Below are 18,620 nucleotides of genomic sequence, written 5' to 3'. Positions count from 1 at the left end.
GTGTGTGTGTGTGTGTGTGTGTGTGTGTGTGTGTGTGTGTGTGTGTGTGTTTATACCCACTTATACATTATGTTGAAACAATTCAAATAAACACGCAATTGGTTTGGGTTATTTTAATTATGAAAGTACATCTTGAATACAAAATATATTAAATTGCTAATAGAATCTTAATAGCATCTGGCAGCTTTGGAGTCTGTATTCCAGAGTTAAAAATCACTGTGGAATTACTGGCAAGAGTCAAAAGGAGGCAACAATCTAAATGTCCAATTATAGATGAATGGACAAAGAAAATGTCACATATACATACATGGGAATATCATTCTGCTTTATGAAAGAAAGAATTTCTACCATTTGGGACAACACAGATAAATCTAGAGGGCATTGTGCTAAATGAAATAAGCCAGTGACAGAAAGGCCAAAAACAAAAACAAAAACAAACAAAAAAACTCCCCCATAATTCACCTAAAATGGTGAAATCAGAGAAGTAGAGATTATAATACTGGTTGCTTGGGTATAGGTGAGGACAAAGGTCAATTGTTTAATGAGTAGAGAGCTATAGGCATGCCAAAGAAGTTCTAGACACCTGTCATATAATAGTGAACTTAAAGTTAATAATATGACATTGTACATTTTAAAATATATTAAAAAGAAAGAGCTCAAGCCGGGCATGGCTGCTCACACCTATAATCTTAGCTACTCAGGAGGCTAAAATCTGAGGATCATGGTTCAAAGCCAGCCTGGACATAAAGTCTATGAAAATCTTTTCTCCAAGTAACCACCAGAAAACTGGAAGTGGTGCTGTGGCTCAAGGGGGTAGGCCCAGAGTTCAAGTCCCATGACCCACAGAAAAAGAAAGAGAAAAGAAAGAAAGTATTCATGTTAAAGATTTTTTCCATCCAAAGTTGAACCAAGCAAAACTCGTCAAAACTGGAAAGACAATTAAAAATGCACAAACAAACATAAGGAAACCTTTGGAGATGATGAATACAATAAACGCTGTAGTGATAGTGTTTATTATTCATGTATGTCAACTCACCAAATGTACATAGTAAATAAGTCACTTTTTGTGGATGAGGCATATCTCAATAGAATTTTCAAATATCCACTTTTAGATAAACATGTTTAGGGACAATAAAGCTATTCAGACCAAGAAACATCATCTGTTGGAAGGCTTTGGGTGTGGCCATAATATCTAACAAGAGAACACAAGGCCCTTTGAGGAAAAGCCTTGAACATCAGCATAATCACAGAATGGCAAGTGTAGTCCTGGCCTATACCCCACCTGGCCCCATACTTGGAGTTTTGCTTGGCCCCTCCCATGACCTTCCTCAAGAGTCTGCCAACACATAGTACTCTCTAAGAAAAGCAACACTGTTGATGGTCAGGCAAAAATATTCAGTATCCAAAATGGAATAATTTCTTTTTTCCCCCATATATTTTTATAGTAATTAATAGAAGGGTTACATTATATTCACCAGATAGAAGGTGCATTACTTCACAACCATTGATACCCTTTCTCATGTCTTGGTCACCATTCCCCCCCCCCACCGCCCCTCATCGTGTTTTCCCCCCTTCCCTATCCTATTTCAAATAACTAATTGTGCATGTATACAATATATCAGATAACAAGGTAACTACTGCAACAATATGAGATAACCAAGGGACAGCAAAAGAGATGAGAGATAACATAGTACATTAAGGACAACAATCCCTAATTATATGGCTTTTGTTTCTATATGGTGGAGGTCCTTTCACTTAGCATCATACTATGGCCTTATGTTGTCTAGGTTTTGTTCTATTGTAAGTCTTTGCTAGGAGAACCCAAGGTTTCTACTGATTATGACAAATGAGGGAAACAATTGAGCCTATATTCCTTTGAGTCTGGCTTCACTTAATATGATTTTTTTTCTAAGTCTTTCCATTTCCTTACAAATGGGGCCATGTCGTTCTTTCTGACAGCAGCATAGAATTCCATTGTGTATTAAATACCACATCTTGTCAATCCAGTCATCAACTGAGGGGTATCTGGCTTGGTTCCATATCTTTGCTATGGTAAATAGTGCTGCAGTGAACATCATTGTGCTAGTGAATTTAGGATGTCCTTGTTTCTGGACAATTGGGTAAATAACAAGTAGAGGAATTGCTGGGTCATAGGGGAGTTCTATGTTTAGTCTTTTGTGGAATTGCAAAATGGAATAATTTTGAAACTTGTAAATTAGACCTGACTAATAACCATTATGTATAATACTATAGTATAATATTCATTGCATATGTACACATTATTGTCCAGGTTACAGTTACATTCATCAGGTAGTGGGTACATTACTTCTTGAGCATAGATATCCTTACCCATGTTTTTCTCCCATTTTCCCTCCCCCCACCTTCCCCAAGCATTCTGTTTTTCTCCTTCTCTTCCCTACATTATATTTTTTAATTTAGTCAGTAATAGGCTCTAACAGAATATATGAAAATATAATCAATATCCCTCTGAAGATGAACTCTTGGTAGCTAAACTGCCCTAATCAACATACCTACCAACCAAATAACCATTCTTTTTTGGAAATTTACAAACAGCCTTATTTTATTTCTTTCTCTTATGATGAAGGCATCCAGTGTCATTCCAAACAAAACTACAAATACTAAGAATGCAGGAGGTTACTTGAAAGATTTAATATACTAGTTAGCTGCAATTAATGGAAACTGCATATAATGAATAGAGCCTAGAAACCTGATTGCATTACCAATATTATTTTCATGACATTAATTGAAATTGATTTCAAGTCAGTGCAACAAGGAAAATGGAGATAAAGCATCCTAAAGTCATGTAGAAGAGACATGGACTGAGACAGAGAGAAGTCTATTAAAATGTGATATATTGATAACTAATTGCAATGCAAAAGAAATCACTACTAACATTAAACTTGCATCTACCCAAGAACATTGTGATAAAACATGTAGGAGAAATAATGTTTCAGTGATACTTCAAACTCATTATATTATGTAAACAATAAATTTAGAAAAGTATGAGAATGGAGATATCCAGCATATACAGTATGAAATGAAAAAAAAACACATACAAAGCCCCAACATAAACAGACACAACCAAAAAGATGATAGAAAATGTAATGTAGGGGAAAACATTCCATAACATTCTCTGACATGAAATTTTCTCATTATATATGTAGTAAGACCCAAATTAAGGACTAACCAAGTGATGATTTTTCCATATCATTTAAATACAAAAGAGGCTAAACTATTCAGTATTCAAAGTAGAATAATTTCGAAACTTGTAAATTAGACCTGACTAATAACAATTAGAACTCAATTGTCAACTAATAATTGTATACCTTTGTGGGATAGGATTTGATGTACATTTAGAGAAAGATCCAATCAATTATATAGGTTAAAATCATTTCACTCAAATACTTCCTGAAATCAGTGTTACAATGGCATCCAAAGCTGATTTCACCAGATGGAGTGAATATTATTTATGTACTGGGAACAATTGCTTTTGGGAGAACCAATCTCACAGAGACTTGAAGGAGCTAGATCCTAAGATGCTGTTTATGAGAATAATGACTTATTCAGCACTCAAATAATTTCTGAGCATCTATAGGGTAATACGGCTTAGGAGCATCCATCTCTGAGAACTCAGATCCTGTAGGAAGCTAATATAGACATGCATTTGTGGTTACTTGTGGAAAATGGTGGGTCAGCTAAAAACGTGGTTTCTTAACTGTAGGACTTTATACAGCTTGTGAAGTGTGCTTACATAACATGATCTGAAGTGGTCCCCAAACTTCATGAGAGCAGTAAACCTATTTTCCTACCTCAGTCAACTGGGGAAGAGTAAGAGCATCCTGTCAGCAGTTTTTAAACCTTGCTGCACACTGGAATCATCTCAGGATTAAAATTATCCGTGTGTCTGGCTCCTCCTCTCAGCCATTCCGATTTAATTGTGGAGAGGGACAATCTGGATCTTGGGATGTGAACAGCTCTCTGGGGAATTCTTCTGTGTGGTGAAGTTTGAGAAGAACAGTCCTGGAGCTCACTTGTGTCTGTGTATATTCTAGAGTAAGTTTGGAATACAGGTGAGGTTTAAGTCATCGTTCTGCCACCATGAAGCTTCATGGCAAGCTCTGCATCCAGCTCTTTAAATGATTTATATGACAGGAAACCTAAACTCATTCACCTTTCACCATCTCAGTTCTATGAAGAAGGAAGGCAATCATATTTTTGAGATGCGCATATGTGTGCATTTATTACTTTTTTTGTTTATAGTGTCACAAATAGAGGGTGAAGAGGGGATACAGCTCTTGAGACTGCTTCTTCAGGTAGTACATCTAAATATCAATGTTGAAGGTTTATAGTATGGTGATTTTCTGGGATGGCCATTAATGCGTGATTATCTGTTTGCTATGAATAACTGCATTAGAATCCCATGGACATACTGGATAGGCTACCCTCAACATATTTTCCAGGTCTTGGAAATTCTCAGTCATACAGAAGCTTGAGAACCAGTGGGGTCACCTTCGAGAATTTCCTTCATTTTCCTGGTAGAAACCTCTCCACAGCTTACTGGTATGTTGCCCTCCAATATTTCACCTAGGGACTGTTGATATCATGCCTGGCTTTTGCCAGGTGGTGAACTTTAAAAGTCACCAGTTCCAGCATGCTTTCATGATGGGAGGAAGAACATGTACATATAAAGCTGCCTCTTTTAGCTGGCAAGTATGGCCCTGTGTGAAACCACTGATGAAATTCCCAAGTGAGATCTAAGGAGCCTTCAAAGAAAGACATTTCTTTTGGTACAAAGCAGGAGGAGTGCAAGACTAGGAACCATATCCATCATACCCTCCTGTGGGATGGGGATTTGGGAGTTTGAAATTAAAGAGATGCCTTCGAAGTTATTAGACACCTTGTTAGAAAGTCACCATGTCAACTGTTCCCTGGAGAGTCACCTCAGGAACCAATTAAGGTGTAATACTGGAGAGGGGAGTACAGGTGCGTTGCTGACAGGATCTAGGGTTGGATTAGGAGCTTCTGGAAGAAGATGGTCCCCAGCCTTGGTGTCTTGGGATAAGTCTGAAAAAAAAAAACCCCACAGTCAGGGATGGCTTGCTTTGTCAAGTATAACAGGAACTGCAAAGTAACCCATCTTAACCAGGTTGCTCTGATTATAATCCCATGCAGTGTTGTGTTGTTGGTTGACAAGGAGAGGAAATGTGACTTGTCCAGGTTCACACATGTGCTGTGGGTGAACTAAAGCCATGTTTGGCAGGTCATAGGCAAAACATTTTTTTTTTTTACCAAACCAAGGAGATAGTCACTCACAAACTGGAATTCAGGTAAGGAGGACTCATGCTCAGCTCATGGCTTATAGTTCTCATGGTGTTGTTGTTATAATCTGTATGGGTCATCTCAGTCTTGGCCTGGCTGTTGTCGCATCAGGCATTCAAACATAATGGAGACCTTCCTAGTGCCTTGCTCTAAAACTCTATGACCTTCTAGTCCCTAAACGTAGATTTCTCAGGCAAGCATAAGATGAAGACAGAACTTTGCTCCATTCTGTTTTCAGACTTGAATGCTGGCTCTTTTCTGGTTACTACAGTGAAAGGCATTGTGAACTGAAAAATCTCTCATAATGACCTAGGAGAAGTGGTGTGGAAGTCTTACGCCACAACCAGTGCAAACACCAGAAATTCCTGGAATCTGCAGGATTGCAAACCAGCCTGAGAAATTGCAATCCCCAGAAGGACAAACACTTCTCTGGCACTGTCAGGCTTAGATGCACAAGCTCTCTGTGTACGCCCTTAGGGGACCAGAATGGTGATCGGGTACAGGCAGTGGATAGACCCCACTTGGACATCAAGGCTCTGAAGAAGTTCAGCAAGAAAGAAGAAGCTGGGAAAGAAGCTGACCAAGGAACAGGAGGCGTTCTGGCATCCACATCTCTTGCTCAAGTGGATCCTGAGTCAGGCTGGCCAGTTCCTTCTCCTACTAATACACAATGAAAACATGGTGGCCAAGATGGATGAGGTAACGCCCACAATCAAGTTCTAGATGAAGAATCAAGCCAGATAAAGAACATCTCCATGACTGTTGCTGGTATGTTGATCAGGTGAAGGTGATAGATGATAACCTGAGGTATAGCATCCATGTGACTGTCCATTTCCTGGTGTCATTGCTTAAGAAGAATTGGCAAAAAGTCAGGGTTTTGAACATCAAAAGCACCATGGACAAATTTCAGTGTGAAGTCATATGCTAATGAATCCCAATATCACCAAGAAGATAAATTAGGATGCTTGCTGTTGTGATACAATTGCTTTTTGAGGGGCTTTGAGAACAACTAAACAGGGATGTTTGCCGAATCTAAGGAAGCTTACCTATATTCTTTTGGGTCCAAGGTTGATGTTAGTGTGTAGCCATGTGTACATTTACACAGACTCGTAAGAGGCTAACCCACTTGACTTGGCATAACAGCTGTTGGTTAAACATTAACATTATTTGACTGAGAATAGAAGTATTCTACAAGCAGATCCCAGTGCTGGCTGATAATGAACATTACTTTTTGGTTCACAATCTTTTGTCCTTAGATTACAAAATTTTCTTCTTTAAAGCATTCACTTAACATTTTGAATAGTCAATACATGTGGGGTACATTTAGCTTTCCAATGAGCTTTGGCAAGTGTTTTAACGTACATTATCTTGTCAATAGGGCAGCTATTATGGTTTCTTTTGGCAGAGGAAGACACGGAGGTTCAGAAAGGTTAAATGCCTTGCACAAAATCAACCAGCTAATTGGGGTATCTTGTAAAGCAAGCTCCGGTTTGTAAGCCAGAAAAATCACTTGCTCTTTACTCCTACTGTAATAGAAGCCTTTGTAATTTCCCCCCTCCCCTTAAATCGTAGGCTATAGTGAGATATATAGCTCACTTTCTTAGAGTGTAAAGTGGGTTGAATTTGAGTGACTGTAGGCCAAAAAGTCCATTCTTTCCTCCCCTTTCCCCAAACAGCTTAAATTGGCAAGCTGTTTTTCTCATCTTGTTCTAGTCCTCCCAGGTGAACTGCTTGATGGATGGCTGGACAGAATGATACTTTAGTGACCGAGTTCTTCCTGACTGCGTTCACTGAACATCCTCAGTGGAGGCTTCCCCTGTTCCTGATATTTCTCAGTTTCTATCTCACCACTGTGCTGGGAAACATGGCGATGATCCTCTTGATCCGCACAGACCGCCAACTGCACACCCCAATGTACTTCTTCCTCAGTCACCTGTCCTTTGTGGATGTCTGCTACTCCTCTGTCATTGTCCCTCAGATGCTGGCTGTGCTGTGGAAACAGGGCTCAACCATCTCCCAAGTTCGCTGCGCAGTTCAGTTCTTCCTCTTCACCTTCTTTGCTTCCATTGACTGCTACCTCTTGGCAATTATGGCCTATGACCGCTATGTGGCCGTGTGCCAGCCCTTACTCTATGTCACCATCATGACTGAGAGGGCCCGCTGGGGTTCGGTGGCTGGAGCTTACCTCGCTGGGTTTTCTAGTGCCTTCATTCGAACTGTCACAGCCTTCACTCTCTCCTTCTGTGGAAACAATGAGATCAACTTCATTTTCTGTGACCTCCCCCCTCTGCTGAAACTCACCTGTGGTGACAGCTACACCCAGGAAGTGGTGATCATTGTCTTTGCCATCTTTGTCATGCCTGCTTGCACCTTGGTGATCGTGGTATCCTATCTGTTCATCATCCTTGCTGTCATGAAGATCCGCTCTGCTGGAGGCCGGGCCAAGACCTTCTCCACCTGCGCCTCCCACCTCACTGCCGTCACGCTCTTCTTCGGCACCCTCATCTTCATGTATCTGCGAGATAACTCAGGCCAGTCCTCAGAGGGGGACCGAGTGGTGTCTGTGCTCTACACCGTGGTGACACCCATGGTGAACCCATTCATCTACAGCCTGAGAAATAAGGAGGTAAAGGAGGTGGTTAGGAAGTCTCTGGGCCGGTTCAAAGTTTCAGGAAGGTGCTAGATGCACCCTTGCAAGAGGTGTCCTTCTGTACTTTCTCCATCCTTGGTGGATCTCTCTCTCTCTCTCTCTCTCTCTCTCTCTCTCTCTCTCTCTCTCTCTCTCTCTCTCACACACACACACACACACACACACACACACACACACATTTTTGGGAAAGCTTTCCTACACTTCCTTAAATGTCAATCCAAACTTTCCACTCCACTTTCTGACTTCATTTTAAAGCGACATGTGTCATCACTTGACATATGAGATGGCTTGTGTTTGGATAGATTCTCAGAGCTGGAAAGCAAATGTCATGAGAGGACACATTATTTTCTCATACCCAGTGTCTAGCTAAGGAGTTAGCATGTAAAATTTACTTGAACAATAAACAATTCCCAGGTGGCATGGATTTCTAGTTTCTTCAGTTCTTAGTGAGTTAACTGCGAAATGGGCATATTTACTTTCTAGGATTGTAGTTTTGAGGATCCATGCACGAATGGGAAGGCACCCAGTCAGCCTTATTTGCCGTATCTGCTGGACCAGTGCCTTTCCTGGGGGACAGGAAGTACTCAAGTAAAGCAAAAAATAGTTGAAAAAAAATTCCAAAAAAGCTATCTTTAAACACAAGTGACATTTTTCTTTACATTTTATTACTAGGGTGATATATAGGGAGTTTACAGTTAACATTCATCAGGTAGTGGGTACATTACTTCTTGAGCATTGATATTCTTTCCCAATTTTCCCCACTTTCCCTCCCCCTCTCCCTCTCCAAAGTTGTAAAGTTCATTTCCAACACATGTTCTTATGAACATTCCTGTCACACTGATTCATCCTTTGTCTCATCATTTTGTTTATCCCCTTCCCTTCCCTGATTCAAATAAACAAATAAATGTGTATACAATATAACAGGTACCACAGCCAGATACTACAGCAGCAGAAGATAAATCATAAGGGAGAAAAGAAGAAAAAAGATAAAGAAAAAGAGAAAAATAATAAAAAATAAATTCATATAGTATATTAAAAAACAATAACTATAAGTATAAATCTCCTGTTTCCTTATCCTAGAGTTCATTTTGCTTAGCCTCATCCTTTACAGCCATATGTTCACAGCTTTTAAGTTATTGCACTCCTTTGATAGGAAAATCCTAGACACATAGCAATTATTACAAATGAGGGAAACCATGGAGCCTATGTTCCTTTGGGTCTGGCTTACTTCACTTAGTTTTCAAGTCTTTCTATTTCCCTGCAAATGGGCAATGCCATTCTTTTTGATGGCAGCATAGAATTCCATTGTGTACAAATACCTTTTTGACCCAGCAATCCCACTCCTGGGCATTTACTCAAATGTCCAGAAACAAGGCCATACTAAACCTACCGGCGCATCCATGTCCATTGCAACATTATGTACCATAGCTAAGATATGGAACAAATGCCACTCAGCCCCACTTCCCATTTTCTAGTGATTAATTGGAGATAAAGAGTCTCTTGGCTTTGTATTGCCCTGGCTGGCTCAGATCTCAGCCTCCTGAGTAGCTAGGATTACAGGCGTGAGCCACTATGCCCGGCCTCACACAGAATTTTTCAAGTCCAATAATTGATCCTTTTCTTTCAGTTTGCCTTCTTATGGTTTCTGTAGATTTTGAGTCATACTAGCAGCTACTTTTTTGAGGTATAATTATCTTCCAGGATTCATACTAAGTTTGCTATAGAAATTATCTTATTTAACTTGCAGGCTATCCCCAGAAGGCAATTTCTATTATTATCCTGGCTTTCTAGGTGGATGAGGCACTTAAGATTTAGAGAGGTAGAGTAATTTTTCCAAGGTCAGGAGGCAAGCAATAGAGTGAGGCTTCTATTCAGTGAGAGCCAGACTTCTCAATTGCCATTCCTCCTTCTTCCTGTGATCTATTACTTGTGCTAAATCTCTCAACCTGGAATATATTGTTATTGTACTTTTTACTTTCATCAGGACAAGGAAAGGTAAAAGACCAATATATGGGTTAGAAGGCAGCCAGCAGCACCCATTTTATAGCTCCTAAGTGCTAGTATTTTGCAATATGATACACTTTCACTCTCTCCTCCCTCTCCCTCCCTCTCTCCCTATTTCCTTCTCCCTTTCCCTCCCTTGCCCCTCCCACCCCTTCATAGAAAGCTTCATAGCCAAACTCTATGCTTCTCCCCCACCACTCCACTTCTGCTAGAGAAGCTGTACTCTTGGTGTAGAGCATTTCATGTCAAATTGTGCTTTGGCTCTCCTTTCTCTCCCATCCCTTCCCTCCCTTGTCTTTCTCTGTAGATGTTCATGAGATCATATACATGAAAGTGAGATAAACTAAGCAACAGATTCCAAACTCCAAGAACTTTCATAGTAAGGACATGCACGAAATATTTTAGAATGGAATTGAACAGGTAGATTTAGGAAAAAGTCATTGCACTGGTAGCCCAGAGATTGGAGATCATATATTAGATTTTGTTTATATCTTTGCACAAGCCATCTAAAACACTTCAGGCATTACATGGTTGGAGCACTGAGTTAGCCATGTTCTCTTTTTCTTAGCAAGATGACTTAATTGGTTACTGCCTTTCAACCTACTTCTGTGAAGTAATATTTACTGAGCAGTACTGTGGACCAGGATTTACATGCATTTTATTTAGCCACCAAAATGAGGCTAAATAGGGACACACAAATAATGAGGAGGTATTCAGACCATCTATCACCGTGAAGCCGTGTAATGATAGTCATAGAGGAGGTACCACCATTCACCAGTGGGCAATCTGGTTTTGAACTGACAGAGGCAGACTCTCCTTGGTTCCAATTAGATCAAGCTACTTCTAGACATGGAAAATTCACTAATAAGCTTTTATTTTTTAAAAAAAAAACCCAGCTCTTTAGCTAATGCACTCCTGCCACCTTCAAGACACTCTGCCAAAAGTTTCACATGAACCATTTATTTTAGTTCTCTTAACAAGTACAAATGGAAAAAAATATTATTGGCTCCAAGAAACTTTAAAACTCCAACAATCCAACATCCAGAAAAGTCATGACTTGCTCAAAAGATGTAGCAAGAAATCAGCAGATGAGTAACATTCCAATCTCAAGTTGTTCTTAATCCATAGTGCTTACTCTTAACTGGTATTGCCCTGTACTGTCTTCCCTTTCTTTCTACAAAGCCTCATAGTTTTGGCACTTTTCTTCGAAGGCATCTGGGTTTCAGTTGCACTCTTGGTTTCAAGGTATGGTTAATGTGGTTGGGGTGCATGTGTTTTGGCAACTAAGTGCAAAGTTCATGGACTTTACATTGGCTCTTATATCTGTCAGTAAGCAAGAGCTTGGGGAATGTTCAACTCTCTTCAAAGGGCGGGATTAACTCAAGTAAACTATTCCCTTCCAAAATACTCCCAGAATTCCTCTGGGATCAGACTTTCTTCTGAGAACTAGCTTATCATTGCTGAGTCTCCAGGTAAATACTAATCTGTCTACGAGTCTTCTTTTTCAGTTTTATGTGGTCCCTTAACAAATTTATGATTCACTGTTATTTGTTGAATTGTATATAAGTATATAATTACTTTTGTTCTGTTTATCTACTTATCTGTCACCATCATGTTATTATTCAAAAATATGCCTAAAATTTTTCATTTTTGCTAAAAGTTAAAAAAAAATGGCTTAGTCGGGTGTCGATAGCCCATGTCTATAATTCTAGCTACTCAGGAGATTGAGATCTGAGGATCATGGTTCGAAGACAGCCTGGGCAGAAAAGTCCACGAGACTTATATCTCCAGCAGACTACTCAGAAAAAGCTGGAGGTGGTGCTGTGGCTCAAGTGGTAGAGTTCTATACTTGAGCATAAGGAGGCTCAGGGACAATGGCTATACCCCGAGTTCAAACCTAAGGAGAAGCAAAAAGAAAGCCTTTATTAATATTTAATTGACATGTGATGAACTAAATCTATTCAAAGTGCACAATTAGGTTCTGACACTTGTATACTTATGAAAACTACATCGTACTCAATAGTGCATACACCTGTAATTCCTAGAAGCTTCCTTACATTCTTCTGCACTTTCCCATGTACTCCTTCCACTAACTTCCCACGTAGTCCAAGGAATTGCTGATATGCTTTTTGTGTTGTATGTATTAATATAAATTGTTTAGAATTTCATGTAAATTTAAATTTTATATGAATGGAATAATGTACTTTTTCACATCATAATTATTTTTTATGACTCATTAACATTATTACATACATCAGTAATTCAATCCTTATTGCTGAATATGATTACATTATATGCATATACCATGTTTGTTTATTCATGAATCTGTTCCTGAGCCACTTGGGTTATTTCTAGCTTTGGCTGTTATAAATAAAACAATAATGAATATTTCTGGAAGGATTTTGAGTTGATTCAAACTTTCAGTGCTCTTGAGTCAAAGGTAATCTTGGGATCAAAAGGTAAGTTGGGATCAAAATGGCAGAGCTGCTTTTTCCAAAGTAAATATATAACTTAGCATTCTCCCCAACAATGCTAGCAGTGCATGACAATTCCTAACACTTGGCATGGCTAAACTTTACTTTTTAAATTATATTAAGAACAGACAATGTGAAGTCTACTTCTTTTCCCTTTCTTAGTGGCATGTTACAATATTATTAACTATAAGCAAAATAGTGGACCACAGAGATCTTCTCCACAGTTATTCATCTTGCATAAACTTTATACACACTGAATAATTCTGCATGTCTCTTATGTCCCATCTCACAGTAACCACCATTCTACTTGTTGTGATTGTGTATGTCTTCCTGTTTCGGATACTTTATATAAGTGAAATCCACAGTGTTTGCTTTTCTGTGACTGGCATATTTTACTTGGCATGAATTTCTTTAGATTTCTTCATACTGTCACATATGACAGGATTTCTTTCTTCTTTAAAAAAATGGAGATTGATTCTTCAGACTATATAAAGCATTATTGCCTGCATTCTACTCATTCTCCCTGTTCATTCTTCTACTCCTCTCTCTTTATGTTTCCCCAGCCCCCGCATCACAAGTACCCATTTCCTGGTACTTATTTTGTTGGGCTTTGACTTGTTTTCCTAAAGAATTATGCTACTTGTACTCTCCATAAAATCGGTTATACTTCAGTTAATTCATTTATAACCACTTGGGTACCAGCCACTTGTGTTTACTTTTAGATTTATAAGAACATTCTAGCTCCCACAAATGAGGGAACCATATTTCTCTGGATCTGGCTTACTTCACTTTGTGAAATTTTGGGGGTGAGAATGTTAAAAGAGGTGACATTGAACAAGAGGCACTGTATTCATAAACTGCTCTGCTGAATTGCAACTCCTTTGTACAACTACCTAAAGAAAATTAAAAAATATAAAAATATAAGATGGACTTTGCATTCCTCAGTATGTATGTAATACATTTCCTTATTTCCACTCCCTCTTATTGACTTCTAGATTGTTTCTATATCTTGGTTATGGTGAAGAATGTAGCTGTAACTGGGGAGTGAAGCTTTCTCTTTGAGATATTAACCTTAATTTTCTTGGATAATATATAATTCAGAGCTGGATTTTGGGGTCGTGTGGGTTCTTCTATTTTCAGATCCTTTGAGGAAATTCCATATTCCAAAGCATCTTCACCATCTTATATTCTACAAAAAATGTACAAGGGATGAAATTTCTCCATATCCCCAAAACACTTAAGTTTCTTATTCTGCATTAGTTTTAAGTGGACATCCACACAGGAAATTGTATCTCTTGGTTTTAATTTTCATTTCCCTGGTGGTTAGAGATGTTAGGCATTTTTTCAGGAACCTATTACCATTTAGGATCTTTTTGGAGAAATGTCTATTTATACAGTGTTCTTTGATCAAATTTACCACATCCAACTGCTTTCATAATTAATGACATCAATAGTTGATATATTCTATTTTCTTTCCTTGGGAGATCATTGAAGTCATAAACAAGGAGTTAATTGTTAATTGTTTTAGTGATTGAAAACATTTATTTTTTTCCTCTTTGCTATCAGTTATACAAAGGAATTCATTGTGACATGGGCATGCATACATGTATACAATGTACCTTGTTCAAATTTATTCCCTCCATGATTTTTCTTATCTCCAATCCTCCTCTCTTCAAAACAGATTTTAGTAGCTTACATTATTCTATTGTCATATAACACATAAAATACTTTGACCATTTTGAGCCCCATCCTTTCATTCTTTTAATCCCAGAGTCAGACATAGAGAGAGTTAAAAGGAAAGTCCATTGGAAATAATGGTGGGGAGGGGCTGGGAGTTTTGCCTAGTGGTAGAGTGCTTGCCTAGCATGTATGAAGATCTGGGTTCAACTCCTTGGTACCACATACATAGAAAAAAGCCAGAAGTGGCGTTGAGGCTCAAGTGGTAGAGCTCTAGCCTTGAGAAAGTTCAAGGACAGTGCTCAGGCCTTGAGCTCAAGCCCAGGACAGGCAAAAAAAAATGACAGTGGGGAATGGTTCAGAGAATGCAAGCATCTGGGCACAGGTGTATGTCTTTCTTCTTGTGAAAAATCTGTCAAGGGCTCCATGAAATCCTGTGAAAGTTTTCTTAATCAGTGGTCTTCAATGCCTTAATCCTAATTCTAATTTACTTCTCAAGTCTCAATTTGCACACAAGTCTATTTCTGGACAAAAAGCCAGAAATAAGTCATACCTGTCTTCTGTTGAACCTCTAAGTCAGAGCAATGGAAGACCAGGACAGACCCACTGAAAAACAGACAGTCTCAAATAAAATCTTCTGCGTATAACCCTGTGTGTGGTTTCATAATATAGGTATTCCTTTACTGGATGTTCTGGGTCATTAGATCCAGAATGGGCTTTGAGGGGACATTGAAGCACTTTCAATTTTTAGCCTGAGGAAAGCCTAAGAGCTTAAGCTTTTGTCAGTTTCCCCTTGGAATTTTCACGAGTTTTGAATGACCGATGTTTGCTGAGATTCAACTAGATTAGCAAAAGGGTGTTAGTTACATACTTCTAAAAGTGGTAATGTGACTCTTGGAACATAATGCCCAAGTCCAGACCTAAAGTGTCTCTGACCTAAGGTGGTCTCTGACCATTCAGCTTTCTATCTTGACCACTATATCCTAACTGTTCAATAACCAGGAAATTATGAGATTTCTCTTGTACTTCCACTGTGAATTCTTTGTCTAGCCTTTCTCAAAGTTTAGCAACACTGAGTTGGATGTATTGTGTGACTCTTGTTACAGATAAGATCCTCACGTTACAGTAGCAAAGGAAACTTCAGGATTTGAGGATGTGAATTCTGAGAATGCTTACTCCAGAAAATTCAGATGCTCATCCTGAATTAGAAGCTAGTAGTCTAGGTCAATGACCTTACTCTTAGATAAAAAAATTAACTTAACAGTTAGGTGAGCCTGTGTATTATTTTCACAGCTATTTGGAGACAGAATCAGGACTGTATCTTCCACATGTACACTTCTGTGGATTTTTGCCAAAATAACTGAAGTCATCTGGAATTATATTTTTCAGAATGTATTTGGTACAGTACTAGTTCCATCAACCACTCTGTGATAAATTAGGTTCTGTGTGATTAAGTTTAGTTTTGAGCACTGAGGCATACTTAATTATCCTCAATTATAGGCTTTGAGAAATTGTTTAGGTAAGAACATTTTGTTTTATTTAACTCAGAATTGCCCTCAAATTGAAAGTAGGAATATTTATTTTTTTTACAAGTATTCAATATTTCATTAAAAAGGGCCAAGGCAAAACAAGAGTTGAGCAAAGCTGACTTAGATTGAATAAGGAATAAATAATAACTATCGTCAAAGCTGTAAAAGGTAGGCTGTAGGCACTACTTGCATCTATTATTGTCTGTGTCATAACCAATTTGCCCAAATATTTATATTAGTACAGATTAGCATTGGAGTGTATTTTATTATATTAATGGCTATTAAGGACTCTGTTGCTAATACCAGAGTGACATGGAAAAGCACAAACCCCTCAGAGGCTGGGATATGAGAAAATGGCTATATAGATGTCTATAAAAAATTGAACTATCAGAACGTTGCCACAAACAGTGATCCAAATCAACTACCTAGTTATGCAGATCAAAGTAACACAGATGCTCATGGCATCAAAGGGAAGGGCCTTTCTTAATTATGAGCCTTTTCAGGGCCCCTTTCATATCCTTGTTCCTCAGGCTGTAGATGAAGGGGTTCACCATGGGTGTGACCACAGTGAACAGGACTGCACCAATCTTATCTGTGTTCTCAGGGTGAGCAGACGAGGGGAAAAAGTAAACCCCAAAAATGGTCCCATAGAAGAGCAACACAACTATCAGGTGAGAGCTGCAGGTGGAGAAGGCCTTCCACTTGCCCTCTTCAGATGAGATTCTCAGGATAGCCCTGACGATGCAGATGTAGGAGAAGAGGATGAGTGCAAAGGGGAAGGTAACGACTGATAAGCCCACAATAAATAATACCAGCTCATTCAGCATTTTGTCTGAGCAGGACAGTTTGATCAGAGGGGCTAAGTCACAGAAGAAGTGTGGGAGACTGTTTCTGTCACGGAAGATCAGATGACCGAGCAGAAGGGTGTGAGTCAGGGCTACAATATTACTGAGCAACCACGGGATGATTGTAAGGAAAATGCAGTGCCTGGGGCTCATGACAGTTGCATAGTGCAGAGGGTTGCAGACAGCCACAAAGCGGTCATAGGCCATCACCCCCAGGAGGAAGTTGTCAATGACGACAAACACGATCGAAAAGTACATCTGTGTGAGGCAGCTCTTGTAGGAGATGGACTGATGCTTGGTCTGAATGTTTATCAGCATTTGGGGAACTGAGGTGGAAATGGAAGACACATCGGCCAAGGAGAGGTTGGCAAGAAATAGGTACATGGGTGTGTGAAGGTTCGAATCCAAACCAATGGCCAAAATGATGATGCCATTTCCGACTACAGTGACTATGTACATGCCCAGGAAAATCGCCAAGAGCAGTCCTTGCAGCTCAGCCTGAGAGGAGAGTCCCAGGAGGATGAATTCAGAGATGGTTCCATTTCCTTGACACATGTTTCCGCTCATCTGCAGAAAGAAACACAGTCTTCCTGTCTCCACCCAAAGACCCCGATGGCAAGACTCAGCTGCGTCCACTTCAAGGGGACACAGAATGGGAATAAACGGCTACTTCCTAAATAGGACTGCTCAATACATGATTGTCTCAGCAGTGCAGAGACTCGGGAATTGCTTTAGGAAGAAAACAAACAAAAAAAAACCTGTGATTCTTCTCAGTGAATGTTCATAGTTGGCTCTAACTATTGTTTACTTTATTTTTATTTTTTTGTCAGTCCTGGAGCTTGAACTCAGGGCCTGAGCACTGTCCTTGAGCTTTCTCAAAGCTAGAGCTCTACCACTTGAGACACAGCACCACTTCCAGCTTTCTCTGTTTATGCAGTTCTTAGGAATCGAACCCAGGGCTTCATGCATGTCAGGGGAGCCCTCTACCACTAGGCCATGCTTCTGGCTTCCAAATATTTACATTAAATTGAGGGCCTCAAGAGAGGTGGACCTTATATCTTAAAATTATTAGGTGAGCCAGCAGGAATTACTTAAAAATAAACCAAAAATAAACAAACATGCCCTTCATTGGATGAATGGACCAAGGAAATGTGAAATATATAAGGCATACATACACACACACACACACACACATACACACACACACACATTTTAAGTAGTTGTACAGAAGGGTTTAAGTTCAACATGTCAGTGTATGAGTACAATGCATCTTGATCAAGGTCTTGATCAAGGTCATCTTCCCTTTTATCCTTCTCCATGATCTCCCCAATCCTAGTCTTCATTAGCAGTGTGGGCTTTTGAATTCCAGTCTCTTACCTCAGCTTCCTGTTCCATCCATTCTAGTCCCCAGTAGTCTGGTTCAAATTGTTGTGAGTCCAAATGGGGCTACCTAGTTGGTTTGGATCACTTTTAAATTGCATAATGTTCACGTTCAGAGCTGGGAGAATGGCCTAGTGGTAGAGTGCTTGCCTAGCCCTCATGAAGCCCTGGGTTTGATTCCTTGGTACCACAGAAAAAGCTGGAAGTGGTGCTGTGGTTCAAGAGGTAGAGCACTAGCCTTGAAAAAGCTCAAGGACGGTGCCTGGGCCTTGAGTTCAAGCCCTAGGACTGGCAAAAAAAATGCTCATGTCCACCTGACAGTAAAACTTCTGGAAGTTATGGGAATCTAGCTTCAGAATCTTTCTTGTGCTTACCAGGCTGGCAAATCGAGGGCTGAGAACAATTCTCCTGTGCTTCTCTGAATTGGACTCTTCTTCTAAGCACCGGTGTTAATGGAGTCTTGATGTTAGACTCTCATGGGACATGTATCTCCTCCCCATCCTCAGGGACAGCATCGCTAAAGTGTTTTCTTCAAGACAAGCACTTATTTTCACCTCCTACTCAATGAGGTAAACTGGGAATAGATTGCTTTGCTTTTTGCTTTTCTGGTTTTGTGTTTATGTGCTTTTCCTACTCTCTTCGTTTTTGCAAGTGAGCTAATTATCAGACAGACTGGAGATCTCTGCAATATTAAATGGATATCAGTACTGAAATGCAGTCT

General features: G+C 39.5%; 2 protein-coding genes and 1 pseudogene across 2 annotated transcripts; 2 read left to right on the top strand and 1 right to left on the bottom strand.

The window, feature by feature from the left end:
• Window positions 1-4,865: 4,865 nt before the first annotated feature.
• Window positions 4,866-6,268, top strand: LOC150052609 (large ribosomal subunit protein uL1-like; annotated as a pseudogene).
• Window positions 6,269-7,078: 810 nt separating this feature from the next.
• On the top strand, window positions 7,079-8,023 carry LOC150052608 (olfactory receptor 9Q2). The gene has a single exon (XM_090349169.1). The coding sequence runs from the start codon at window positions 7,079-7,081 to the stop codon at window positions 8,021-8,023; it is 945 nt and encodes a 314-aa protein (XP_090205295.1).
• An 8,115-nt stretch (window positions 8,024-16,138) lies between these two features.
• On the bottom strand, window positions 16,139-17,074 carry LOC150052607 (olfactory receptor 1S1-like). Its single transcript, XM_090348733.1, has one exon. The coding sequence runs from the start codon at window positions 17,072-17,074 to the stop codon at window positions 16,139-16,141; it is 936 nt and encodes a 311-aa protein (XP_090204859.1).
• Window positions 17,075-18,620: the final 1,546 nt, after the last annotated feature.

Source organism: Megascapheus bottae, chromosome 16 (genome assembly GCF_031878675.1).
Source record: "Megascapheus bottae isolate mThoBot1 chromosome 16, mThoBot2.hap1, whole genome shotgun sequence".
In the NCBI taxonomy this organism is placed as follows: Eukaryota; Metazoa; Chordata; class Mammalia; order Rodentia; family Geomyidae; genus Megascapheus; species Megascapheus bottae.
Note: the sequence above shows the minus strand (reverse complement) of the source record. Positions and strands in the feature narration are given on the sequence as shown.